The following is a 25,011-nucleotide window of genomic DNA, read 5'->3' on the forward strand; positions in this document are numbered from 1 at the left end:
GAGTACTCGTGCCTACACCGTACAGCTCCTCACTCCCCACCATATAATTTACTCTTATAGATGCCCCTCCCTCTTTGATCTTTTGGATCTTTCTTTACTTCTCTAAAATCCTCTCTACTTCTGTATACTCTTCCGGTCTTCCCTACTTCCACCACCTTTTCTTTCTCCAAAATGTCTTCTCTTCCTCCTGTCTACATTGTTTCTACTGCCCGTACTCCCGTGGGCTCTTTCCTGGGGTGAGCATGCTTGCATTCGTCTTTTCCCCCTTGAAGACTTGATCTGACATCGGTTACTGTAGCTCCCTGTCTAGCTTGACTGCTCCTCAGCTTGGTGCACATGCCATTAAGGGTAGGGCATATACCCCAAGCTATACTATACCTATTTTCAATGCTAATAGTAACTTGCAGCCGCTGTTGAACGGGCCGAGGGTATCAATGCCTCTGACGTTGAGGAAGTCTTCTTCGGTAACGTCTTGTCTGCTGGGTAAGTTATCTTTGCTACATCTTATACTGCAATTGAGATTGACGTATTCCTTATAGTGTTGGACAAAATCCCGCCAGACAGTGCGCCCTCGGTGCTGGCCTTACCGATTCTACCATCTGCACTACTGTCAACAAGGTCTGTGCTTCTGGCCTGAAGGCCATCATTCTTGGTGCCCAGACTATCATGACCGGAAACGCGGATATTGTTGTCGCTGGTGGTACCGAGTCCATGTCTAACACCCCTCACTATCTGCAAACATCTCGCAGCGGTACCAAGTTTGGTAGCCAGGCCCTAGTTGACGGCATCCAGAATGATGGTTTGACTGATGCCTACGGCAAGCACGATCTCATGGGTGTTGCGGCCGAGGAGTGTGCCGCGGAGCACGGCTTCAACCGTACTCAGCAGGATGACTATGCTATCCGCAGCTATGAGAAGGCCCAGGCTGCCCAGAAGTCCGGTGCATTTGACAACGAGATTGCCCCTATTGAGATCCCCGGCTTCCGTGGCAAGCCTGGCGTGACTGTTTCCCGGGATGAGGAACCCAAGAACGTGAGTTCCTCTTGTTCTCTGCGTTAGATTTATTGTGACGTTCATTGACCGTTCTTTGCGACTTATAGCTCAACCCTGAGAAGCTCCGCGCTATAAAGCCCGCCTTCATTCCGGGAACTGGAACCGTGACCGCCCCCAACTCTTCGCCCCTGAACGATGGTTCTGCAGCCGTTGTCTTGGTTTCGGAGGCTAAGGTGAAGGAGCTGGGCCTCAAGCCTATTGCCAAGATTCTAGGTTGGGGAGATGCTGAGCAACAGCCCAGCAAGTTCACTACTGCTCCTGCTTTGGCTATCCCCAAGGCTCTCAAGCACGCCGGTGTGAGCCAGGAGTCCATCGATGCCTTTGAGATCAACGAGGCCTTCAGTGTTGTGGCTCTTGCCAATATGAAGCTCCTTGGTCTCTCTGAGGATAAGGTCAACATCCACGGTGGTGCAGTCGCCATTGGACACCCTCTTGGTGCCAGTGGTGCCCGTATTGTGTCTACCTTGCTCGGTGTCTTGAGCGCCAAGGAGGGCAAGCTTGGCTGCGTCGGCATCTGCAACGGTGGCGGCGGTGCCAGCGCCCTGGTTATTGAGTCTCTTTAAATAGTAAATTCTGTTAAGGAAAAAAACAGAGATGTGAAACGACCTTCGATCTTTGCATATGAGATACCAATTTCATTTTTGACGGGGAAGATACTCGGTGGTTTTCTGCAGACATACCATACCCATCCTGCAGCGACGAACATTCGCAGTATCAGTACCATTTCTTAGTATCTAGAATAGTTAATGAAATATCTTGTATGTTTGTGTCCTTCCAGTTGTTGCTTCGGGGGTTGGTCTGAGATGAAGTCAGAGATTCCAGCATTTCAACACCAATGTACTCAGTTTAATATTGTTGGTCACTAGACTATTGGATGGCATCAATGTGTTTTAATAAATGATACAGGGTATGTCTGTAAAGCAGTCACTCTGCCCCAGTGAGAATATTAACTTCATTAGCCTGATTTTGTGTACATCTCCGCTAAATTTAGGACAGCCATGCTGCCTCAAACCCGAAAAAGACAAGAGAACATTAAGAAAAATCGTTTTTGGGAGAGAAATATGAAAGAGTGATATCGGGGATGCTGTAAGACATATGCCTCTGTAGACTGCATTTATATCGGTGGATATACCAGCCCTGAGTGTTGCAGTGCGTTGTCCCGCTCGAGTCATCAAGTCGGCATGTAGATAATGCAAGTGTTCCATGTGTTTCATGAGAATCCCCAGAATTAATATATATCAGTATATAATTCCTCAAGTGAACATAGTATTATTAATTTGGTATACATTTAGAAAAAGTATCGCATGCGTCGTTAATCTATCAGACATTATAATTGAGAAACCCCACAAAACAAGAACTCATGCTTTCAAGCAAAGGCTCCGACGAATGCCATGAGGAGAGCACCGCAGGCAACAGAAACACATGCCTCAACGCGTCGTCTGCCCTTGAGGGTCTCATAACTCGACTCACTCAAGAAGTCCTCGGCGAGGAGTTCCACCAGGCCCGCGAAGAGCAAAAGACCGCTGCTAATGGCATTGGTGATGCCAACCATTAGCAAACCTGTTGCGCTGCCAGGATCGTAGAGGTTGTGTAGAACCAAACCGATAGCCTGGCCAAGAGGAGTTGTCGTTCCGTATGCTAGTGACATAAGCCATGGTTTCATTGAATTCGGCGCGAACAGATCCGGTATGAGCGACGCAATCCGAGATCCTAGGGCAAACCCTTCAAAGGTCTGATGAAAACTGATTGCAATTAACAGAACGACAAAGGAGGTGCCAGTCGCAACACTGAGCGCCATGCCGATGAAGATGCTGTGAAACAAAATGCCAGCTTCCAAGAGGAGGCACTGTAGAAGCTGACGTTGCGGATTCTGGATTGGCACATCTGTGTCGGTCTGCTGACAGTGGCTTTCGCTTACACGGGATCGATGCCGGTGGACAGGCTGTGACTGCGCAGAATGAGCTTGTCCACTGATAAGTCCGTCGTCATCCATGTAGTCATCCAGTCCATCAAGGTCATCTTCATCGTCCTCTTTATCCGGTGATGAGTCCGCCAGGTGAAGGCGGTCCGATTCATGGGACGAGCTTGAAGCTCTCGTCGTCCGCAACTTGGAGTTGTGTCCCATGCTATCTAGATTGAGATTATCTGAAACCTGCCGGGCCTCTAGGCCCGAGTAATCAATATCTGCGTTCCCCCCGTCACGTATTGAGCCACGCCTAACCTCGCCAATGAGATTATCATATTCGCTTCCATGCACGTGCTTGGCGCCTTTCATTGCAAAGAACATTTCCACGATAACAACGGCAAAGACCGATATCATTGCAACAAAACCTGGCATAGCACGATATGTTTGACTCCAAAATCGAGGGAGACATGGATCGGTCAGAGAGACAAATGCTGTGGGGAGCAGATGTACGAATGCCGTCGCAATCAACACACCCGTTCCAAAATGTCTCGATATGAAGAGGAACCGACGGGGAATCGGAAGACGAGGGAAACGGCGCGCCAGAACCGGAAAGGAGCAAGCTATTGTAATCCCAGTATTAGCAATGGCCAGTCAGAGAGCCGAGAGAAGCCAGTGCATACCGAATGTACTCAGCCCTAGGATGAGGAACAGTGCCATAACATGCAACGGGGTGTTATATTTCCCCCGCTGTTTAGATCCGCATGCCGGTGTGTCCTCTGAAGCTCCACCTCGCCGAAGAAGTTCTGCTCGCAAGAGAGCATCGGGGATTTCTGAGATTGCGGAGAGGGCACGCTTCAAGTCTACTCGGAACATAGTTAGAAACTGTCCACGATCAATTTGCAAAGACAGCTAACCTGAGGGTAGATCCTTCGCAGTCTGCCAGTCTTGGGCATTCTGCATTTTGTTATAGTCTCGAATTTGTTGAGCTGTAACCACATCCCCAGTTGGAGAGGGGAATTGTTCGTAGGCCGGGTAACTGTCCAAGAGATATAGGTATAGTGACGCAATTGGGTTAAGATAAAGATGAGACTACACGAGATGGTCGATCAGGAAGACAACAAAACCAGCAGAGATATTATTTTAAAACAAAAAGGCCAGACGGTGGTTTTTCAGACGCGATCCAGTGAGTCTTGAACTCCGGGGCTGCCCCTTTCGCTTAGTCATACATACTACGCACGTGGGCAAGACGAGTCCTGTGATTTATTGCAGTGAAGTTGCCGAGAAGTGATCTGATTAGATAAAATAACATCTTAGGCGGCTCCATGTCCTCTATCTGCTACCTTAGTCCATCCCTTGGTACCTTTGGGTCGTGAGGAAGAGGCATCTTGGCCTTGAGTCCTAGAACGTGTTTTTGAAGTTCTCTCTGTTTCCACCGATCCGAATTGAGAGCCCATGGCCTTGGGGCTTTGCGGAACAGATGGCTGAGGGGAATCCATGACCGCATCGTCCCATTCTTTTTCTTCTAGCAATTCCCATTCCGCACTGGCCATTTCCCCTAGAAGATTGGACTTCAATTTATCTACGATCCTGGTTGGGGTTGGGAGTTTCCATATTCGCATGAATTCAACTCCTTCTGATGCTCCCAGGAAAGAATGTGCCGTGCCATGAGAATAGTGACCCAACATGGGAAAGGAAGTTGTCCGCTGAATCGTGGTTCTGGGAGAGTCTTTTGCAGATTTCATTTGTGTCTGTGTGTCTCGGCCGGCAAATACTCGCATCAGAGTTGAAGGGTGGGCTGGCGGAGCTACCAGCAGTTGCCACAAGCTCTTTCCGATGTCGCAAACTTCCTCCCAGGAGTCCGATGAGAGGTTTATCCCTTGAGTTCGACATAACCATGCAACATTCCATGCCAAGAGGGTGGCTCCTTCAAGAAAGAAGGCGTATGTTGCGGGATCTTCCTTCGCTAACCGGGGCAGAGGCTTATCGATGAAGAGAGGCCGCGGGCGTGATGTGTGGGTGCGCGGGTCCACCGTCCTCGATGCAGCCGGGCTCGACGAAGATTGGTAATCAGCTCCATCGTGACCGTTGCGCGAGCGATATGATGCCGAGGGGGTGTAGATCGTAGGTACAGGATAGTTTTTGTGAGGCAGTGTAATTTCGGCGGGAAGTCTCAAGGAAAGATAGTGTGAGACAATGATCAGAAGATGAGCGATGTTAGAAAAAGACGTGGATATCTGTTCCTGTGGAATACCTGTACTCGCTCTGTTAGTACGCCACGAGATGAATAACTGCTTGAAAGCGACCTCGGGACTATGGAAACTTGCCATTCATATCTCTCAAGTCAACGATCAAACCACATCCAAGCACATAGGTCTCCCGACCTTGGCCCTTCTTCGTCGCCTTCCGCAGGCCATAGAGATTGGCGACTTCTCGACAAAGATAAATACGTGACTCCGCCGTCTTGCTATGGAGGGAATGCCAAACGTGCTCCACCCGTTTGCTGGTATTTTGAACGCCCGCCAAAATTCCAGTCTCCCGCTCTTCTAGTTGAAAGTTGGCAGATTCAGCATCCGACCGTCTGCGTGCTAGGGCTTCTTTTTGCTTGGCAATCTCGGCTTTTTTGGCTTCGACCTCTAATTTCAAAGCCTCAAGCTGATGCGAAACCAATTGTCTCTTTGCCAAAGACACTGCATGTCTAGTGCTTATCATTTGGAGGACCCAGCGGGGAGAGCAAGCTTTGTCCGTATCGAGCAGGTCTTGTCCGTGCGGGGAAGGCTCATCCCACGAGCTACCGCAGGTAACAGCGGTCTCGATCTGCTTTCCAAGGACTTCTTTCTCTAGAAGAACTTGAGTGCTGTCGATTCGTAGTTGATATAGCTGATTGCGGGCACATGTCGGACAGTGGAAAGAAAGGCGAGATTGAGGGGCACGCGAGCATATGGAACAGCTCATCGTAGATAATTTGATTTTATTTTCAGCTGTTCTTTGAAGGCGTAAGGGGCATTTCCATGTTGCGTTCCAGGATAATTATGGGTGCTACTTGAGTCGCCGCCGAGAACCATATAGAGGAGTGAGAAGGGGTCGTCAAAGAGATAATAATCCCACATGACTCAAATAATACGTTGATATAGAGGATATGACCGGCCTCAAGACATCACCTTTAGCCAATCTTTTAGAGGAAGGAAGTGAAGAAAAGACGGGATGATGTTCACATGCACCTGTCGTCACCTGACGCTCCGTTATCGCAATCTTATCTCTCATTTTGGATAAGGGCATCTGGAACATTCACGAATCGAAACAAAAGTGACTTCTAAATCTACTGAAACAATCATCGGTCTTGGTATGGCTTTATTTTGACACCTCATCATATCGAGTCAGCAAATCCAGTATGCAGGCAACACCAAACAGGACCAGCAAAATTCCTCGACGGGGGACAATGTCACCCCGTGTCAGCCAAGGAAGCAAAAGCCCTACGGGCAGTGGGAGCCCCCAAGAGAACGGAAGCCCTCAATTACCGGTCGAAGATCTAGCATCTACATCTATCCATGATGAAGCCCCATTTGCTTCTAGGTTGACACAAGGGCTGGAGGACTGCAATTGGGAACAACTCCAGGGGAAATATGCCGATGCAATGGACGAACACGGCCGAGTAGAAGAGAACATTCGTGTTGAAACAGCCAAGCTTCTTGAAGTAAGTCTCAAAGCATGTTCTACTTGCAATTTTGTATCTGAGCAATCGGTAGGCTTTCATGGCATGGTCTCAAACTACTGTTTCGCAAGATGAGAACAGGGCTTTGAAAAGGTTCGATCAATCCAGCTTTGGTTTAAGATATCGATTAATTCTCTACAGGTTCAAAACCCAAATGCAGCACGTTCAAAATTCCGAAGTCAATGTGGAAAACAAAAAGAAGCATTGTAAGTATCTTGTCCTCGTGACTTGAAAACAAGATCTGTTTGCTGATCTGTCTAAAGATGAGGAAGTAGTAAAGGCTTTCCAAAATGCACTTGCCTTGCTAAACGATCAAATGAAGATTTGAGCAAATGATTGACGCGATATTTATGATTATGAGTTTATGTTACCCCATCCCTTCTCATCTGAAAATCGATCTTCAAGACAGAAATTGCACCAGTATGCAAGAAGCTATCCAGTGTGTCTCACCTACGATGGCCTAAAAAGAAAAAGATCAAATCATTGAAAAATGAATGTACTACAAAAAGAGACAGTTGATATTATGGGAGTCATCCAAATGGGACTGCTAGGAATATCACCAATCATTATTGCAGGCGAAAGAGTTACAGGTTGGTAGTCTGGGAGAATACGAGGCTCTGGACTCTAGTCACTATCATTTTAAGGCCTCGGTGATTATTCCCGGGGGCGGTCACTCCGGGTAGCTCTCCCTGTGATATCTTGCCAGCTGGCGTTGAAGCGTCTGCCGGTGTTGGCCAATAAACCTTCCTCCTCAGCTTCCTCTGCATCGTCGTCGAGTTGCGCTTCATCCAACTGAGGTGAACGGAGAAGGGAAGTAACAAAGACAATTAGATATAAGCCTGTGATGTTGGTGTTAGATTAACGCGAACATGGAACTCTGGTAGGAATGCAACAAGACAAGATTGAGACTTACCGAGGAAGAAGAACTGAGCCCAAAAGAACACCACTCCAAAGAATGGGTAGTTCAGCGTGACCCGATTCAAGAAGGTGCTCACGACACTTGGTGTGCAGACTTGCTGCGCAGCAGGATTCTTCGCCAACTCTGAGCATGGCTTGATAAGTTCTTTGGTGTTTGAACAATCTGGCATTCCAATGAAAGCTCCCGGAGCGCGATCGCAGAATGTCTGTGGCCCAAATGTCGCATACTGGGGCGCGACTATCATTGAAATCGAATAATTCAGCGCTAAAATGATCAGCATCAACATGGCGGTGGCCAAAAGTAGAGCCTGGGGAGATGTGTGGCCGTTTCTGATTTGGAAAATCCTGACCCATAGGAAGCGGATTCCGACCACGGCGATTCCAACCACAGAACTGCAGAAAAATAGCAATACAAGTGCAGTAAATATGGCATAGTCAATGGGAAAGAACCTGGCAGATTTAACAAGTGCCCAGTTGACGGGATTAAAGATGTTGACATGTGCGAGGATGTATCCACAACGATGCTTGCAAATCGAATTCTTTGCTTTGTCAATTGCGGTCAAGAGCATGGATACCCACGTTAAGAAAGCAATGAATAGCAGCAAGACGCCCCCCAGGAGCTTGAAGGGACGGAATACTGCTCCAAGTTTGTACCATGCCCTTATCAACCAGCTGCGGCCTCCGCCTTGGGATTCTTCGGCTAGGCGTTGGCGCCGAATCAGGGTCCTTTCTTCCCGCACTAGTGTATCAAGTTCTCGACGATCTTTGGAGGACAGAAGGTCGGGATCTCCGGCACATCGTCCCTCAAGCTGCCGTTGCCGCTCCTGGTTTACGTCAAGTTGTTGTGTGGTGCTCGCTCGCAGGGTAGCACTAGAGATTGATGGTGCAGTCTTGATCAAACTGATTGGCAGAAGGGCCAGTCCCACGGATGTGTATAAGACATAAAGACAGAGCCCAATTGTCATCAACAGACCGAGAGCAAAAGTGAGAGCGCGCTCCCCATCTTTTCAGAGTTATGTCAGCTTCACATTTGTGTTACACGACAGAATACTCGAATACTCACGATTTTCAGTCAGTAAGCGCCTGAAGTAATCCAGGTCCATATCATTCTTTCCTCGTGACACTGGGACGAAGAAGCCAACTAAGAACAAGATCACGACGACTGCAAAGAATGAGAGAGTGTATTTGAGGGCACCCCAAATCCGTTGGCCCAAAGTTTGGTCCCCCTCCTCGGTCGCAACCTCATCATATTCCTCATACCAGAAATATGTGAAGGGGATGACCAGAAGACAGAGCAAGGCATCCAAAGAGTAGAGAAGATAGTAGATGATGGTCAAGGAATAAGTGATTCTGTCCACCACATCCTGTGTTGCCCAGTCCTTTCGCTGGCCTAACTCGGACGATGTAGTCGATGATACCAAAGCGACATCGACAGGCAGCAGAAGCACTGTTGCGAGAAGACTAGTAATTGAGATGATGCAAGCCAGAGTGACTGAAGGAGAGCGGTCACGGGGAGTTTGGTAGACGTAGATAAACACTGACGCCACTGCCAGTAGAATAGCTACCACCACCCCATACACAGCCCAGATGAGGGAAGTCTGAAGGAGTGCCATATTGAAGGATAGCAGTTCACACTATGCAGATTGAGGTCTGCATCAACACTCCTAGCAAAATACTAAAGGAATGATGCGAGGAATGAAACTTCACAAATACACCAAATATCAAAACAAGAAAAATGATCTTCCCTTCCGGAAGCTATCGCCTGTGTCGTCATTGATCGTTTGACGCTAACCCATTTTGAGGCATCTACAGCCAAGGGCGGTATGATTTATCCAGCAGAATAGATTGACCGCTTGATTCTGCCAGGCCAGTCAGCTGACCCGCTTCTGTCTCCGCTTTGCTTCCGCTTCGAAGGAGCTACAAACTTCACTGCACAAGACAGAGATCAATCTGGATCTTGATCTTGATCGCTTCTCGTGTTAATATTGAAACTTTTATCTGTGTCATCTCTTTTTTTTTGCAAAGCTTTCCATTCCCAGTTTTCCCCCTAGGTTTGCAATTGCAATGTGCATCTCAGGCCATATCAAAAACACAATTTAGCTCATTAGCGGTTCTCTAGCAGTATCAAGCCTTTCACGAGCTTTGTCGGTGGACGAAAACTTCAAATGCAGTGCTACACGGAGCTTTTACCCCCTACGGGGGTCACCCATGCTTTGGCAGTTCCTTTCATCTCAGCAACCACCAGCAATTTGATTGTTGTCAGAACCTCTCTATTGCAGGTTTTCTCTCTCGTTAAGGTCACCTCCTCTCAACCACAGACGGAAGATTCAGAGCCTCATTCTTCACAATTTTCTCAGCCAGAAACAAAATTAGTACTGGAAAAAGAATACCCGCTATCCGGAACTGTGACTGATTTAAGCCGAGTCAAAATCTTGAATACCAAGAGTGGCGGAGAAGCCATATTGATTGCAGTCCGCAATGCCAAGCTTAGCTTGATTGAGTGGGACCCTGAGCGTCATGGAATCTCAACAATTTCCATCCATTACTATGAGCGGGATGATCTGACCCGCAGCCCCTGGGTGCCTGACCTGAGCCGGTGTGGGAGCATTCTGAGCGTTGACCCAAGCAGTAGATGCGCGGTGTTCAACTTTGGAATTCGCAATCTTGCTATTTTGCCCTTTCATCAGGCGGGCGATGACTTGGTAATGGATGACTACGATTCAGAGCTTGACGGAGAACGCCCAACAAATCAGAACTCTGGCGGAGGAGCGCAGATCGAGAATGGCAAAGAAGAATCAGCACACCAAACACCCTACTCCTCCTCCTTCGTCCTGCCATTGACTGCCTTGGATCCTTCATTGCTGCACCCTATAAGTCTCGCGTTCCTATACGAATACAGGGAGCCGACGTTTGGTATTCTATATTCTCAAGTCGCAACCTCCACTGCTCTTCTTCATGAAAGAAAGGACGTGGTATTCTATGCTGTGTTTACACTGGACCTTGAGCAGCGAGCTTCGACCACCCTTCTTTCGGTATCTCGTCTTCCTAGTGATCTATTCAAGGTCGTGGCACTCCCACTTCCAGTAGGAGGTGCCTTGCTCCTTGGCTCAAATGAGATTGTTCATGTGGACCAAGCCGGTAAAACCAATGCGGTGGGAGTCAACGAATTTTCAAGGCAGGTTTCTACATTTTCAATGACCGACCAATCGGACTTGGCGTTCCGCCTCGAACGCTGCGTGGTTGAGCGACTTGGTGGTGGTAGCGGTGACCTGCTCCTGGCTCTTGCATCCGGCGACATGGCACTAATCAAATTCAAACTTGATGGTCGATCTGTCTCCGGTATCACTGTTCACCCCCTTCCAGCGCATGCAGGTGGAGATATTTTGAAGTCGGCCGCCTCATGCTCCACCTGTCTCGGGGATCGAAACGTCTTCATCGGCAGCGAAGATGCCGACTCGGTGCTCCTAGAATGGTCGCATTCATCCGCCTCCACTAAAAAATCTCGGCTTGAATCAAAACAAGCAGCCGATGGTCATGATGATCTGTCGGAAGATGATGACCAGATGGAGGATGATGACCTTTATTCCTCTGCGCCTGGGTCGACACAAGTCGATAATCGCATGGGAACCGACAACTCAACCCCCGAATTTTATAACTTTCGACTGAACGATCAACTGTCTAGCATTGGGCCACTGAGGGACCTCACTTTGGGCAAAGCTTTCTCGAATACGAATGGCAAAAGCCAATCTCCAAGTGAAACCGTTGCCGCAGAACTGGATTTGGTGGCATCTCAGGGTTCAGATAGAGGCGGCGGCTTGGTAGTCATCAAACGTGAAATTGATCCTTTGACTATCATGTCTCTGAAAGCCGATGATGCGGATGGTGTTTGGTCAGCTAGTGTCACAAAAAAGAGAGGAGCTCCCAGCACAGACAATCCCTCCTGTCAATATGTGATTATCTCTCGGCCTACGGATTTGGAGCAGGAGGTGAACGAGCTCTTCGTCGTGGAAGAACAAACCTTGAAGCCTTTCAAAGCACCCGAGTTCAACCCAAATGAAGATTGCACGGTTGATATTGGGTCTTTGGCAGGGGGTACTCGTCTGGTTCAGGTCCTGCAGAATGAAGTCAGAAGCTACGACATAGGTACATTTCAATTTAGCGTGCTAGCAAACATTGCATAAGCTAATTGTGAAACTCTACAGATCTCGGATTGTCACAGATTTACCCCGTTTGGGATGAAGACACCAGTGATGAGCGTGCGGCTGTGAGCGCAAGCTTTGTGGATCCTTATCTTGTGATTATTCGGGATGATTCATCGGTATTGCTTCTGCAGGCGGATAAGAGTGGTGACCTCGATGAAGTTCCGCTTTCAGATGAGATTAGCTTGTCACAATGGCGCTCCGGCTGCCTTTATCACGATAATTCACAGTCATTCAGCGTTGCAGGCTCATCGTCGAAGGACTTTCCAGAAGGCGAAATGATTTTATTCCTATTGAATCTGGAGTATAAGCTATCGGTAGGTCGTCGCGACCAGGAATTTCAGGCGTTGGTTCTGACTTGCAATACAGATTTTCCGACTTTCTAGCATGAAGTTGATCGCGATAATTGAAGGCGTCGACTGCCTACCACCCGTATTATCGACCGAGCCGCCCAAACGATCTAATACTCGGGAAATACTGACAGAATTTGTGGTTGCCGATCTTGGTGATAGTTCTAGTATTTCACCTTATCTGATTGTAAGAACCTTTTGTCAGTCCATCGCTTTCTCTGCTCTCTGACTCATGCATTTAGGTTCGAACCGAAAATGACGATCTCGTGTTCTACAAACCAAGCCTAATCCCGGCAAAGGCTGGCCATGAGTCGTCTCGTCGCTTGCAATTATTCCGAGAGTCAAATCATGTTCTGCCAAAAAGTTCAGGGGAGGTATCCTCCCAAATACAGAAGCAACAGCGATTGAGACCGCTGAGGGTTCTTCCTAATAACTCAGGGTTTAGCACCATCTTTATGCCGGGAGCTTCATCAAGCTTTGTCTTTAGGACAGCAAAGAGCTCACCGCACATCATTCGTCTTCGAGGAGGCTTTACACGTTGGCTAAGTTCCTTTGATTCGGCCAACACTGGCTGTGAAAATGGGTTCATTTACGTTGATTCTCAGGTAAGGTTCTTCATTCGGAGTTGTGATGCCATGTATATTCACTAATTCTCTCTTTGTAGAGCTGTATCCGGGTTTGTCAACTACCTTCCCAAACCCAATTTGACTATCCGTGGACATTGCGGAAGATTCCAATTGAAGAGCAAGTCGATTTCTTGGCCTACTCGACGTCTTCTGAGACGTATGTTCTCGGCACAAGCCATCAAGGAGACTTCAAGTTGCCGGAGGGTGATGACTTGCACCCTGAGTGGCGGAATGAAGGTTCGTGTTTGCTTCAAGCGTTTCCCATCATGCTGTGCTAATTTAATCCTAAGAGTTATCATTCTGTCCGAAAATTCCCGAAAGTAGCATCAAGGTCGTCAGTCCTAAGACATGGACCATTATTGACAGGTAAAAACGCCCACAAAGCTCGAGTCATGACGAGTCCGAATACTAATATTTATAGTTACCCTCTGGATCCCGATGAGCAGGTGACCGCGGTGAAAAACGTGAACATTGAGGTCTCGGAGAATACGCACGAGCGGAGGGATCTAATCGTCGTCGGAACGGCGATTGCTAAAGGGGAAGATATGCCAGCTCGCGGGACGATCTATGTCTTTGATGTGATCCAAGTGGCTCCGGACCCCGAAAAGCCAGAGACAGGCCGCAAACTCAAGCTAATTGGCAAGGAGTCAGTGAAGGGTGCAGTGACCGCTCTGTCTGGCATCGGTGGTCAAGGGTTCATAATCGTCGCCCAGGGACAGAAGTGCATGGTACGAGGTCTCAAGGAAGACGGGAGCCTTCTTCCCGTTGCATTTATGGACATGCAATGCTACGTCGATGTCGCAAAAGAGCTCAAGGGTACCGGCATGGTTATCCTGGGAGATGCCGTGAAAGGACTCTGGTTCGCCGGCTACTCAGAGGAGCCATATAGAATGACACTCTTCGGCAAGGACCCCGAATACCTGGAGGTGGTGGCAGCGGACTTCCTCCCGGATGGGAACAAGCTGTACATGCTAGTCGCCGACAGCGACTGCAACCTGCACGTCCTGCAATACGACCCCGAAGACCCCAAGTCCTCCAATGGCGACCGACTCCTCAGCCGAAGCAAATTCTACACCGGTAACTTCGCATCATCGGTAACGCTTCTACCTCGCACAGCAGTTTCATCGGAACTCGCCGAGTCATCCGAAGAAGCAATGGACGTGGATGAGACCTTCGCCAGACATCAGGTTCTCATCACTTCGCAAAACGGGTCTTTGGCGCTTGTGACATCAGTGGCTGAGGAGACATACCGTCGACTGTCGGCACTACAGTCTCAGCTGATCAACACCGTCGACCACCCTGCCGGTCTGAACCCACGTGCTTTCCGGGCGATTGAAAGTGATGGCGCTGCGGGCCGGGGTATGGTTGATGGCAATCTATTGCGTCTATGGCTGAATATGGGCAAGCAGCGGCAGGCTGAGATTGCGGGTCGGGTCGGCGCGGCGGAGTGGGAGATCAGGGCTGATCTGGAGACCATTGGCGGTGATGGACTCGGCTATTTATGATGCCGGCAACAGACGCCTTTCGGTGCATTAGTTTAGAGGGAAATTCCAAAAACGGACTCACTGGGTGAGCTTACTCTTGCAGTTTGATCCTATCATGTCTACGTCTCCGTAAGATAAAAGAGAAGGGTCAGCCCAAGATAGGATTTCAATATATTGATGGCACGAGAACATGTATAGCTGAAGTTCTCTCGGCCACAAGATCAAGTAAATAGCGTAATATCATAACACAATGGGATATAACTAAACCACACAAAAGGAGACACAGATAGAAAAAAAAGAGACCCCAGTGCCAATCCCAATCCAGTCCAACGTGGGTAATCCAAGTAAATCCAAGTAAATCCAAAAACCCAGCCAATCCCTAAATCCACAAAACAAAAGAGATAAATCAAGACAAAACACCGCATTCGCCATTCTCGCCTCGCACGATTCGAATTCAAAGATAAGAATCAAATGCTTGAAATCATTCGTGCCTCCCATGAGCATCAATATCAGTAACACATTCAGCATGTCAGCTTGGAGTCAACCATATTTTGTGCTTCGTGTTCTATGGGCAAACACAAAGCCAAGTCTAAAAAACGTCAAGAAACACCAACCCCGTGATAATGCAGATGCGAGAAGGAAAAGGACAAACGCCACTCAGCGCCATTACCCCAGCATCCCAGTGCTGGGGAGTTTAGAACACATCTTCTGCGGTAAAGTACCGCTTATTCCGGCCTCTGGCCACAAATTTCATCTCCGGCATGTTGGTGTGATGCACTACATGTGGTCGATAGACAGCGTCGACAGGGGCTTGCCATTCATCCATGCCGAGGGGGAAGTACTCATAGAGAAGATCATCGTTTTCGTTCGGGAAGGGGAGCGACGATGCGAATGACTGGGGCAGGTTGGCAGTCTCTAGCAAGGGCATAGATGAAGCAACGCTCCGCGAGGGGGTCTGGGAGACAGCATGCGAGAGCTTGCGCATCTTAGAAGGCGGGACCGACTGGTCAAGACTCAGGGATCGCTGATGTGACAACTCGGCAGCGAAAGGGGACACCATCTTTTGCTCAAGATGAAGGTTATGGTCACCGCTCTCTTCCTCGTCTAGCAATGACAGATTGATCGGTGCAGCGGCCGCTGTCGTGGAATTGACTCGACGATGTGAGTCAGTCGCCTGGGAGAGTTGCTCCGGGCTGGATTGACGGAACATGGACTTCGGGGCATGAGACATGACATTGTTCGACGTGGACTGTGGGATAGGGGTCCAATCCGGCGTCGCTTTGCTCTGCTGCATAATGCTCGGCGGGGGAACAGACGTTGTTTCAGGAGAGCTGCTCTGCGCGGCTGTCTTCGTCTTGGCTGGAGTCACGCTGGCACGCCGCGGGACGGAGTCGCTGGTTGGCGTGCGGTTCACGGCGGAATTCGAGGAGTTGGCCTGATTCTTCCGGGAAGCGGCCGCACTCCCACTGAGGGGGAGATCTTTGCGTGACTGGAAGTTGCGTGGGCTGCGGCCACGAACGATGACGGGGCCTGACTGTACCTCGGAGATGGAGATCTTCGCACCCGTGGATAAAGTCGCGACCACCTTGAGTCGGACGACGAAGTGTTGCTGTAGCTCCTTTCGGCGACCATTGTTGGCGGTCGCAACACGGAATTGTAGACGTTTCCAAGCGATAGGGAAGGTAGCATAGTCCGAGTCCAGATCCTGACCGGCCATGATGTCCAAGGGAATTGGGGGAGGCTCCTTCTCGATCTTAGCGCCAGTGCTAGGGTTGTTCTCCTCGGGCGCCGTGCCAGAATTAGCGGCCGCCGCTGAGGGGGTCTTCCATGGCACCGAGATAATCTTCACCGGGTTTCCCTCCACAGATTCGGTGGCTGATACGGTGAGTTCCTGGGCGAGGATGGGAATTCGATCGCCTTGGTCGGTCATGATATAGCGCATCCCGCGAGGCAAAGTTACCGAGCCGGTAATTTGGAACAAATTGCGACGATAACACGTCAACTCGGCACCTTGTTGCGGCGGGGCATTTTCCGAAGGGGATGTTGTATAGGGGGACTCGGCGAGAAAAAACATCCCATGTAACTGGGCGGACACCGATAAGGATGTTCGGCGCATGGAATAGTCGAGGAGCGTAAAGTGATACACCGGTAGCGAAAAGCTTAGCAGCTTGTTGTTGTGGTCGATCGATGAGTCCTGGGGTTGTTCCTGGGGCGCTGGGTCAAAGGGCGCCACCATCTCGGTGAAAGGGTCATCGTATGCGGAAGAGAAACGCCTCAGTTGATGTGCCAGAGTAGGAGGCGCGAAGGTAGCGAGATCCTCACTAATGTATACCAAATTAGCCCAACCATTTCCCAGTCGAGCGGAGTGGATGATCCACCCCTCTCGTCCCACTTGGAGATCTTATCACCCACCTAACAAAGGTCTCGGAATCGAAGTTGGAACGGTGATCGGGTAGATCCAGGCCGGACATCGCATTGAGATAGTCGGTACTCTGCAAATTCCCCAGGGACAATGGACTGGCCATGTATGGTGGCATCGCCATAGTGTCGAAGCCCTCCATGGTAAGAGGTGCGATACGGAGACACACACCCGTAGACGATGCGGGGAAGGAAGAAGTATAGGATTGCCTCTTCTATATAAAGGCAGTCGAACGAGAGACAGAGGAGAAGAAGGAAGTAGACTAAAGGGAGGAAATAGACAAGAGAAAGAGGTGAGACGAAGATAAGCCAAGGACGAGTAGGCAAGACCTGGGGAATGCTGCAAGCAACGGAGCGGAAAGATAGGCTAAGGCGGGAGTGAAGGCGGAGAGGACATTTGAGACGGAAATGGAAAGGTCAGTGGAGAGCGAGGAGAGCGAGGAGAGGGAGGAGGGCGAGGTATTAGACGGAGGCTATAGAGGAAAGAAAGAAGAGCAAGTGACCAGAGCCGGGAGAAAGAGAGAGGAATCTCGACCTGCACCCAAACGATCAACGGATTCGGGGAATAGTGGAGCCGCGGTTTTTGCGGAGAACGAACGCAGCGCTGAGTCAGTCACCTTATTATTTGATTTTATAGAAAAGGTTTTATTAATGTTTAAATGTTTAATGTTTTATTCGGAATTCCCTTTTGATTAATCGGTTTAATCGGTTTTGGATACAGAGTACGGAGTAGGACGGAGTATCGCAGACGCTCATGACCAATGGCAATTAATATCCAAATCCCTCAGCACCGATGGGGTAAGACTTGATCGCCGGCTCTCGGCAATCATTCCCCCCAGGCCCTGAAGATCAAGGTGTTCTTTTTATATATGATCACTCCCAATATAGCATTCATTGTCCACGGAGTACTCCGTACAGAGTACATCTTCGGATACTACAAGGACAGGTAACTAACTATAACCTGAGATTAAATCCACTTTAATGCATACCCACCTGCCTATTAAGGTACTCCTGCTTCGGGTCCACCCTCCTGAAAACGCCACATATTAATAATATTATCATTTTCAGTAACTCACTATCCTTGGATTAGGATAAGGATGAGTAATGATGCACCTTGTCTGTATAGGTTTGACTAGATTAATAGTTGTCTATACTCGCAGTATTCCAATCAAGCCATGTACCTCCAATTGTATCACTTAATGCGATCATAATCGCCTCAAGGATGATCATCATCGGCCGTCTGACATGCATCTGTAGGGGCCAACAGCCATCCAATCAGAATATGCGGCGCATTGGATCAGAAAGCGGTGCCCCCCGTACGGAGTACTCTGCTGGACCCTGTACTTTGGCTATGAGCGCCCCACTGAAAACGGCAATGATAATCTGCAATCTGCAATCTGCAATCTATAATCGGCAATGTTATCATGCATGTAATACTTAGATAAGTACACTCCGTACTTACTCCGTACGGAGTAATACTTGTAGATAGTGCCCAATCTACTCCGTACCGTAAGTACCTGCACTTTTTTGTTTTCTTCTCTCGCCATCGAGATTTAAATAAAATAAAATCCATTGTGGAAGGAGATACAACATACAGCCTGGTCCAGGGGATGTCAGACGGTAAGAGAGTGGCGAGAGAAAAAGAGAAGCTTCCGCGGGTTTCGCATGTGAGCCAATGGAGAAGTCTGTGCATTTACCCGATTCGATTATTACCGAGGCAATTCCTTCTAATTCTTCTTCCGGCACGTTTCCCGATGCAGCCTACAAAGTATACCAAGGTTCTGACCACGGGAGCCATCCACGGACATGACGTCCTCGTTCCAAGGTTCTAGCCTTCGAAGGTTCGAAGGTTCCAAGGTTGGAAGCTCCAGCCCTGGGCTTTCAACGGTGCCGATTAACCTTTGGGTTTGGGCCTGAGATCCCGAAAAGCTTCATACAATATGTACTGTACTCCGTACCTGAAAGATCTCTCTGCAATATTCCGGGGGGTCGGAGACCAGAAATGTAGACCTTCACAACATAACAGACTTCCAGTTCAGTTTCAGCCAAAAAAAAAAAAGAGAGAGAGAAGCTCCGCTTGTACAACCGAGGGATTTTTGACGCAAACAGAAAACTAAATTGGTTTGAAACTCTGAGCCAATGAAACTCATTTGCCCGGGTCAAAGTTTGGACCCAAGGCCTGAGGAACCCGTTTGGGGGTTCGATTGTTGGGTTGTATACGGAGGAGGAGTACGGAGTATAGAAAATTAGAAAATATAGAAAACACATTGAAGAGAGAGAAATAGTCTCTTTATATACCCATTCCCTTCTAACGTCACATTGGAAATGACAAAGACCAAGACACAATACTCCCCAACACAGACCTTGTTCTTTTTTTCTTTTACCTAAAGTGCGCCAAAGCGGAGTTCCGTTCGAAGCCCTAAAACCCAGAAGATGTGCCTGTGCGAAGGACGTCCAACGGAGCTCCGGACCAATCAGAGCTCGGGGCTTAATTGTGATGCCTTGGGAAAGCTAAAGGGAATTAGAATTAATCTCAATTTCCCCACAGGTTGAATGAAGGAACTGATAGCCGAGTATATTTGTATACATATAAAATACATACAGAATATCCCAATTGCAGTTCTATCTGTGTATGTGGTCAGAGATGTATTTGTTTGGACCAGATGACGCCAGGACTGACTTTCTGTCCTACCCCGGACCTAACTGCCCAAGAATCAAAGATGTGTGAAAAGAAACTCCTCGGAAGAAACCGTTACTGGATCGGGTGAAACAAAGATGGAGGAAATGGAGAAGAAACAGAAAACTGGATAGAATAGATCCCAAACCCAATGCGATATGGATATCATAAACGCGAACAGAAACGCAAAGAGAAAGAAAAGCAGAATCGAACCAAGTTGATCAAGAGTCTTCTACGCGTGCATCATCGTCCACGAAGCGGCGTCACAGTTCACTTCCTCAAAACTATGTAGCATAGTGAAGCCCATCATCGAGAGATTGTCGAAGTTGCCGTCACCATCGACCTATTCCAGTGTTAGAAGATAACCGGGGAAAAGGAACAAGCCCAAAAAAACATACACAGTCCATAACCACGGCATCGGCACTCAGCTTCCGGATCTGCTTGATAGCTAGCAGGACCAGGCCCTGCATTACCGTAGAGTAATGTTCGCCACAAGGAGAAATCACCGGAGACGAAATGCCTCCGACGGAAGCCTGGGTGGCGCGCAACACGGGCATGTGCTCCGCCAAAGCGGATCGCTCATTGTAAATCACGATACTCCCGAGTATAACCCCGTCGGAGGGCCGCTTGGCCCGGATGATCCCGCAATTAGGCGCCCCGCCCAGAGCCATGCGGTAGATGTCGGCCACGCCCTGCCGCGCATACGTTTTGATGTGGTCGAGAATCGCGGGCGCAAAGTCCCAGCCATATACGAGATCGTATGTGACCTCGGCATTCTGCAGAGTCGCCGTGAGCCCCTCGGGCGGCACCCATGTCGACAGGTTGCGCATGATCACGCTGCACACTGGTCGCGAAAGCGCCGTGTTCCACCCCATGTTCGCGAACCACTGCCGCAGCCGCTTGCGCTCCACAGGGTTGACGGTCGGGATGCCAAGGTAGATCCCTGGTAATCGGGATCCTAGCTGGAAGCGTTTCATGCCGGTCCGCTGGAGCAGAGTCCGAATCGCGCGGCTGTGAAGGGAATGTCCGATTGAGAGTTTCCTTCGAGATGGGTCTACGATCAGACATGCAATCACACCGGTGCCCGTGGATCGAAAGAAGTAGGTCGCGCAGAACCCGTAGAGGGCATGCGTGCTACTGTTCCGGACAACAAAATGGGCTTCGTCGATATCCTCCTTCCGGAGCAAGAAGCTGCTAGCGGTAGCTCCAAGAAGTTCTGACGGCTGGCCTAGTGTACAGTCGACACGGATAGTGTCGAGCAGGGCATCCAGCGCGAAAGAGTCGCGATCCTCGTTCCAATTCTCGACAAGCCAGTGCTGTCGAGACTGATGAATCTTCTGCGTTCGCCCAATGGAGCCAGGCAGGGCCGCTGAAGGTGTCAAGTCGCCATACAAGACCTTGACCAATGCCTGGAGGGCAGTTTCCGTGAAGTCATACGTGCATATGTAAGTACCAATTGAGGAATCCATGGCAAAATCATATGGCGAGCTAACTGCCACCACAATCAATGGTTTCGCGCGACGTTCGCCAGATGGGGTATACTGCGATTGGCAGATCATGGCGACGTGTTTTGAGAACCCTTGCTGGTAGAGATTGCGATTGGCATCGGCCGTGACAACTACTACAGCACTCGCTCTTTGAATGAGGTCGTCGTGGATGGGACGCACGCCATTGGAAGTATAGGAGGTGTGCAACACGCGCCCGTTCCTCTGCCGCGAGAGTGATCGTCCAAGTTCTTTGAAGACCCCCTCTCCACTCAGAATCGAGGAGGTTCGTTCCGAGCATAATGGATCCAGTGACCCACGCGCAGACTCTGCGACCGAGAGAGAAACCGCTGATGTTGGGAGGGGCTTGACCAGCGGCGTCAGAAGCAAAAGTTCTTCGTCTGGCTCGATGACATTGGACAATGGAAGTAAATTATTCTTATCTCTCATCACTGTGATGGAAGAGTTGTAGGCTCGGGTGGAAAGGTTGGTATGCGAGGGTTGCATCTGCGTAAGTGAAGAAAGCCCCGGAGGGTTCAGTGCCTGTTCCCACGAAGTACACCGCGCCTTCAAATCCAAAACGCGGCGCAACGATTGTTCAACCCGCTGACGGCTGATGATACCGTTCTCCACGCCGAGTTTCAACCCGTTGATAGCTTCCTGTTGGACGGGGAATGACCGACATAAAAGCATGACGTCGCAGCCGGCGTTCTTCGCCATCACTGTGCCACCTCCTACTCCAATGTTATGTGTGAGCGCCTCCATCTCCAAGCATTCGGAAACGACCACCCCTTGAAACTGGAGATCCTTTCTCAATAGCTCGTTAACCACCTGATCACTCAGGCACGCGTGCATCACGTTCATCCCAGCCGATGACAATGAGACACCTCCCACTATCATGGCATCCAGGCCCTGGTTGATAGCGTTGCGAAAGGGCACAAGCGCGTTGAGACTGAGTTGCTCTAGGGATTCCGTAATAATTGGAACATCCGTCGGGGAGCCGAGAAATTCCAAATTACCATAGGACGGAAAGTGTTTTCCACAAGTTACTAAACCTGCTTCTTGATACCCTTTCATGAACTGGACACCATATTGAGACGCCTCTTGGGGATCGTCGCCAGCGGTACGAACGCCTAATGGTTGATTTCGCACATTGGTCAAAACATCCAAAACGGGGCCCAATATCCAATTGACCCCAACGGCCTTGAGCTCCTGTGCTGTCGCGACAGCCACCTCGTGCGCTAATGACTTGGACCCAGTAGCTGCAATGCCCATGGTACTAGGGAATTGGCGGATATAGATCTCATCATACAAACTGTTGACGCCACCATTCTCCTGATCCAAGGCAATTAGTAACGGAACAGGATGGCCTGCATCACGCGCAATGGTCTGTAATTCCAGAACCAATCTAGTTGCATCCTCGGCCGCTGTAAACGTGTCAGTGACTGTCTAAGTAGCTAGTGACAAAGGGCCTTTTTAAAGATACATTTCAGGTTTTTAGCAGATAGCATCACGGTACCCAAGTGGTAATTCTCAATGAGTGATCGAATCTGTGGATTGACCTCAGTCCCATCAAAGCCCATCATAAAGAGCTGACCCATCTGTCTGTGCCATGTCAGCGTACTCCGGTGTCAAATTTCCTAAAGTGGAAATAGTCTACATGACGCTCTCCAGATTGACAGTTAGGTTCCACATTGAAGGGAGATACCCCAACAGGCAGATTTTAGGGGGGGGAGGAATGGGGCGAGGGTTAACGCCAATAGGGGACGAGCCAAGCGAAAACAGTAGATCGACATACCTATCTAGGTCCTCCCAGCCCGGGGACAGCATGCCCTCTTTCCGGGCCATGGCCCGAGGAGGAATGCCTGTAGCGGCCCAGAGAGGTAGGATACAGAGGGTGCAGTGTCGGGGGATCCAAGGTGTGGACACCGTAAACGTCTGACGGGTACGGAATATGAAGCCAGTGCACGCGTAGTCAGGTGACAAGGGAGGGTTAAAGGGTTGCAGGAGTCAAAATTGGACCTCGGGAGCTTTGTCTTTCTCCCCCGGAGCCGCAAATGTTGGGGAAGAGTCGGGACCAGAGAGATAAGGCGAGAGATAAGGAGATAGGAGCTTAGTATTCCCCGCTGAAGGGTCACGGGATCTTGGCATTTCTATTATGTACATAGTTATGTAAGATTTATATTCAGAGCCTAGGACCTGGGAGGTGTGAATATAAAGAACACGATTTATAGACATACATCTACATAGTTATATAGCGTAGATGATTGACACATGAGAACATTTCGATCCACTCTGTATACACCCGAAGAACCGTCACGTGCTTTGTATGTAACCGTCTCCGGATCCATTCCCCATCACGTGCCATACATACCAATACCAATACCAATACCACTGTCATACCTGCAACGGCTACGACGCTACAACGTCCAAGGTTGCACTGAACACGATATTCTCCAGCTTCGTACCGACACCACCGGATGCAACTCCTACACTTCGCAATGGAACCTTCAAACCACCATGTGGGCTATGGAGCTCCATACTCCAATCACAACGCCCACGTCCTTTTTTTTCCGGCGTCATGTCACTTTGGGCTTGATTGTTGAGCCACATGGAATACACCCGAGTGGACATTGATAATCAACCCGTGGAATCGGCCGAATGAAGTCAACGGCTATCTGTCCAGGGTGCGGTATCCCGCAGACGTCAACCCTCTAGTTAGATAGGGGCAACCGTCTTGCACGTGGCTTTCTATGCGACGTTCTTTGCTGTCACTGTCGTACACTCCACCCAGACTGTAACCCATAGGATTCCTTTAACCTTATCGAATGGTCTCTTTTCCTTCCTCTTGATGCCAACTTTCTCCTCTTCCTTTCTTCTTCTCCCATACTCCTCAGCCCTACTCCAATCCAAAGACCCGTGACGTAATTATGTGTGTGACTTCTTCTGTGTGTCGCCTTCTGGTTCTATACTAACCTGCTTCTCGATAGGCGTGTCATTATCAGAGAAGATCCTCGTGATGTGTCTGTATACATTGCAGACTACATTATCAGTAAGCCGCAGCCGAGATCCTCGATGCGCGAATGCTGAGACTAACTCTTCCAAGGCCGCATCAAGTTGTTTAGCCCGACGCCCGAGCAGCCATTCGTGCTTGGTCTGCCTACTGGCAGCAGCCCCGAGCTCATCTACAAGATCCTCGTCCAGCGTCATCGCGCCGGCGAGATCTCCTTCAAGAATGTCGTGACTTTCAACATGGTAGGCGCAAAACCAATCACGGGGAAAAACAGCCCACTAACCTCAAATACAGGATGAATATGTCGGGCTGCCTCGCGATCACCCCGAGTCCTACCATAGCTTCATGTACAAGCACTTCTTTTCCCACGTGGACATCCCACCGCAGAACATTAACATCCTTGACGGCAACGCGACCGATCTTGTAGCCGAGTGTGCATCATTCGAAGCACGGATCGCGCGCTACGGTGGAATCGAGCTCTTCCTGGGCGGAGTCGGACCAGACGGCCACATCGCCTTCAACGAGCCGGGCTCCTCGCTGACCAGTCGCACGCGCGTCAAGACACTGGCCTACGACACCATCCTGGCAAACTCCCGCTTCTTCGGCGGTGACACGGACAAGGTACCCCGCATGGCTATGACTGTCGGTATTCAAACCATCATGGATTCCCGCGAAGTGGTGATTGTAGCCACCGGAGCGCACAAGGCTATTGCCGTGCAGAAGGGCCTCGAGGAAGGCGTGAATCACATGTGGACCCTCTCCGCTCTGCAGCTGCACCAGCACCCGCTCGTCGTCTGCGATCGCGACGCCACTCTCGAACTCAAGGTCAAGACCGTGCGGTACTTCGAGTCGATTGAGCAGGCCGGCACCGATGCCCGCACCCAGGGACCCGCTCTCGTTTACCGTCCTCGGACCTACGTCCCTTCCCCTGTACAAGTTAAGACGCCCAAGTCCCAGCAGCCTACTCCCGATGGCACTCCCGAAAAGGTGCCCAAGGACCTCCGCATCAACACTGAGCTGCACCGCCGCGCACTGGAGGAAGAGGAGCTCACCCCAGATAGCATGTCCTCGCGCCTGGTCGACTCGGCCATTGGCGGTATCGACGGTGCACTGAAAGGAGACCTTATGTTTGACCGCATGGGCACCAGACTTACCACACTCTGATGGGAACACC

General features: G+C 49.7%; 9 protein-coding genes across 9 annotated transcripts; 4 read left to right on the forward strand and 5 right to left on the reverse strand.

Moving 5' to 3' along the window:
• Nucleotides 1–171: 171 nt before the first annotated feature.
• On the forward strand, nt 172–1,616 carry erg10B (acetyl-CoA C-acetyltransferase; the record flags this gene model as incomplete). The annotated part of the gene is made up of 5 exons (XM_039077353.1): nt 172–236; nt 299–348; nt 408–483; nt 540–1,032; nt 1,101–1,616. The coding sequence occupies 5 exons, from the start codon at nt 172–174 to the stop codon at nt 1,614–1,616; spliced, it is 1,200 nt and encodes a 399-aa protein (XP_038924849.1).
• An 803-nt stretch (nt 1,617–2,419) lies between these two features.
• Nucleotides 2,420–3,919, reverse strand: LCP9604111_9133 (putative ZIP family zinc transporter; the record flags this gene model as incomplete). The annotated part of the gene is made up of 3 exons (XM_039077354.1): nt 2,420–3,579; nt 3,640–3,819; nt 3,874–3,919. The coding sequence occupies 3 exons, from the start codon at nt 3,917–3,919 to the stop codon at nt 2,420–2,422; spliced, it is 1,386 nt and encodes a 461-aa protein (XP_038924850.1).
• Nucleotides 3,920–4,269: 350 nt separating this feature from the next.
• LCP9604111_9134 (Atg14 domain-containing protein) lies at nt 4,270–5,911 on the reverse strand (the record flags this gene model as incomplete). Its single annotated transcript, XM_039077355.1, has 2 exons — nt 4,270–5,210; nt 5,284–5,911. 2 exons carry the CDS (start codon nt 5,909–5,911, stop codon nt 4,270–4,272), a joined length of 1,569 nt encoding a protein of 522 aa, XP_038924851.1.
• A 436-nt stretch (nt 5,912–6,347) lies between these two features.
• LCP9604111_9135 (uncharacterized protein) lies at nt 6,348–6,996 on the forward strand (the record flags this gene model as incomplete). Its single annotated transcript, XM_039077356.1, has 4 exons — nt 6,348–6,650; nt 6,703–6,761; nt 6,810–6,874; nt 6,932–6,996. The coding sequence occupies 4 exons, from the start codon at nt 6,348–6,350 to the stop codon at nt 6,994–6,996; spliced, it is 492 nt and encodes a 163-aa protein (XP_038924852.1).
• A 326-nt stretch (nt 6,997–7,322) lies between these two features.
• Nucleotides 7,323–9,199, reverse strand: LCP9604111_9136 (uncharacterized protein; the record flags this gene model as incomplete). Its single annotated transcript, XM_039077357.1, has 3 exons — nt 7,323–7,507; nt 7,582–8,589; nt 8,650–9,199. The coding sequence occupies 3 exons, from the start codon at nt 9,197–9,199 to the stop codon at nt 7,323–7,325; spliced, it is 1,743 nt and encodes a 580-aa protein (XP_038924853.1).
• A 552-nt stretch (nt 9,200–9,751) lies between these two features.
• On the forward strand, nt 9,752–14,266 carry LCP9604111_9137 (cleavage/polyadenylation factor CFT1; the record flags this gene model as incomplete). The annotated part of the gene is made up of 7 exons (XM_039077358.1): nt 9,752–11,729; nt 11,789–12,102; nt 12,155–12,322; nt 12,378–12,740; nt 12,800–12,998; nt 13,052–13,127; nt 13,183–14,266. The coding sequence occupies 7 exons, from the start codon at nt 9,752–9,754 to the stop codon at nt 14,264–14,266; spliced, it is 4,182 nt and encodes a 1,393-aa protein (XP_038924854.1).
• A 673-nt stretch (nt 14,267–14,939) lies between these two features.
• Nucleotides 14,940–16,806, reverse strand: LCP9604111_9138 (NDT80/PhoG-like DNA-binding family protein; the record flags this gene model as incomplete). Its single annotated transcript, XM_039077359.1, has 2 exons — nt 14,940–16,566; nt 16,658–16,806. The coding sequence occupies 2 exons, from the start codon at nt 16,804–16,806 to the stop codon at nt 14,940–14,942; spliced, it is 1,776 nt and encodes a 591-aa protein (XP_038924855.1).
• A 2,766-nt stretch (nt 16,807–19,572) lies between these two features.
• LCP9604111_9139 (putative beta-N-acetylglucosaminidase) lies at nt 19,573–22,672 on the reverse strand (the record flags this gene model as incomplete). The annotated part of the gene is made up of 4 exons (XM_039077360.1): nt 19,573–19,683; nt 19,739–22,251; nt 22,311–22,429; nt 22,623–22,672. 4 exons carry the CDS (start codon nt 22,670–22,672, stop codon nt 19,573–19,575), a joined length of 2,793 nt encoding a protein of 930 aa, XP_038924856.1.
• Nucleotides 22,673–23,652: 980 nt separating this feature from the next.
• LCP9604111_9140 (uncharacterized protein) lies at nt 23,653–25,001 on the forward strand (the record flags this gene model as incomplete). The annotated part of the gene is made up of 5 exons (XM_039077362.1): nt 23,653–23,655; nt 23,722–23,756; nt 23,815–23,876; nt 23,931–24,079; nt 24,132–25,001. The coding sequence occupies 5 exons, from the start codon at nt 23,653–23,655 to the stop codon at nt 24,999–25,001; spliced, it is 1,119 nt and encodes a 372-aa protein (XP_038924857.1).
• Between the last annotated feature and the right edge of the window lie 10 nt (nt 25,002–25,011).

The sequence above is a fragment of the Penicillium roqueforti genome, assembly GCF_015533775.1.
Source record: "Penicillium roqueforti strain LCP96 04111 chromosome Unknown scaffold_42, whole genome shotgun sequence".
NCBI classification, from domain to species: Eukaryota; Fungi; Ascomycota; class Eurotiomycetes; order Eurotiales; family Aspergillaceae; genus Penicillium; species Penicillium roqueforti.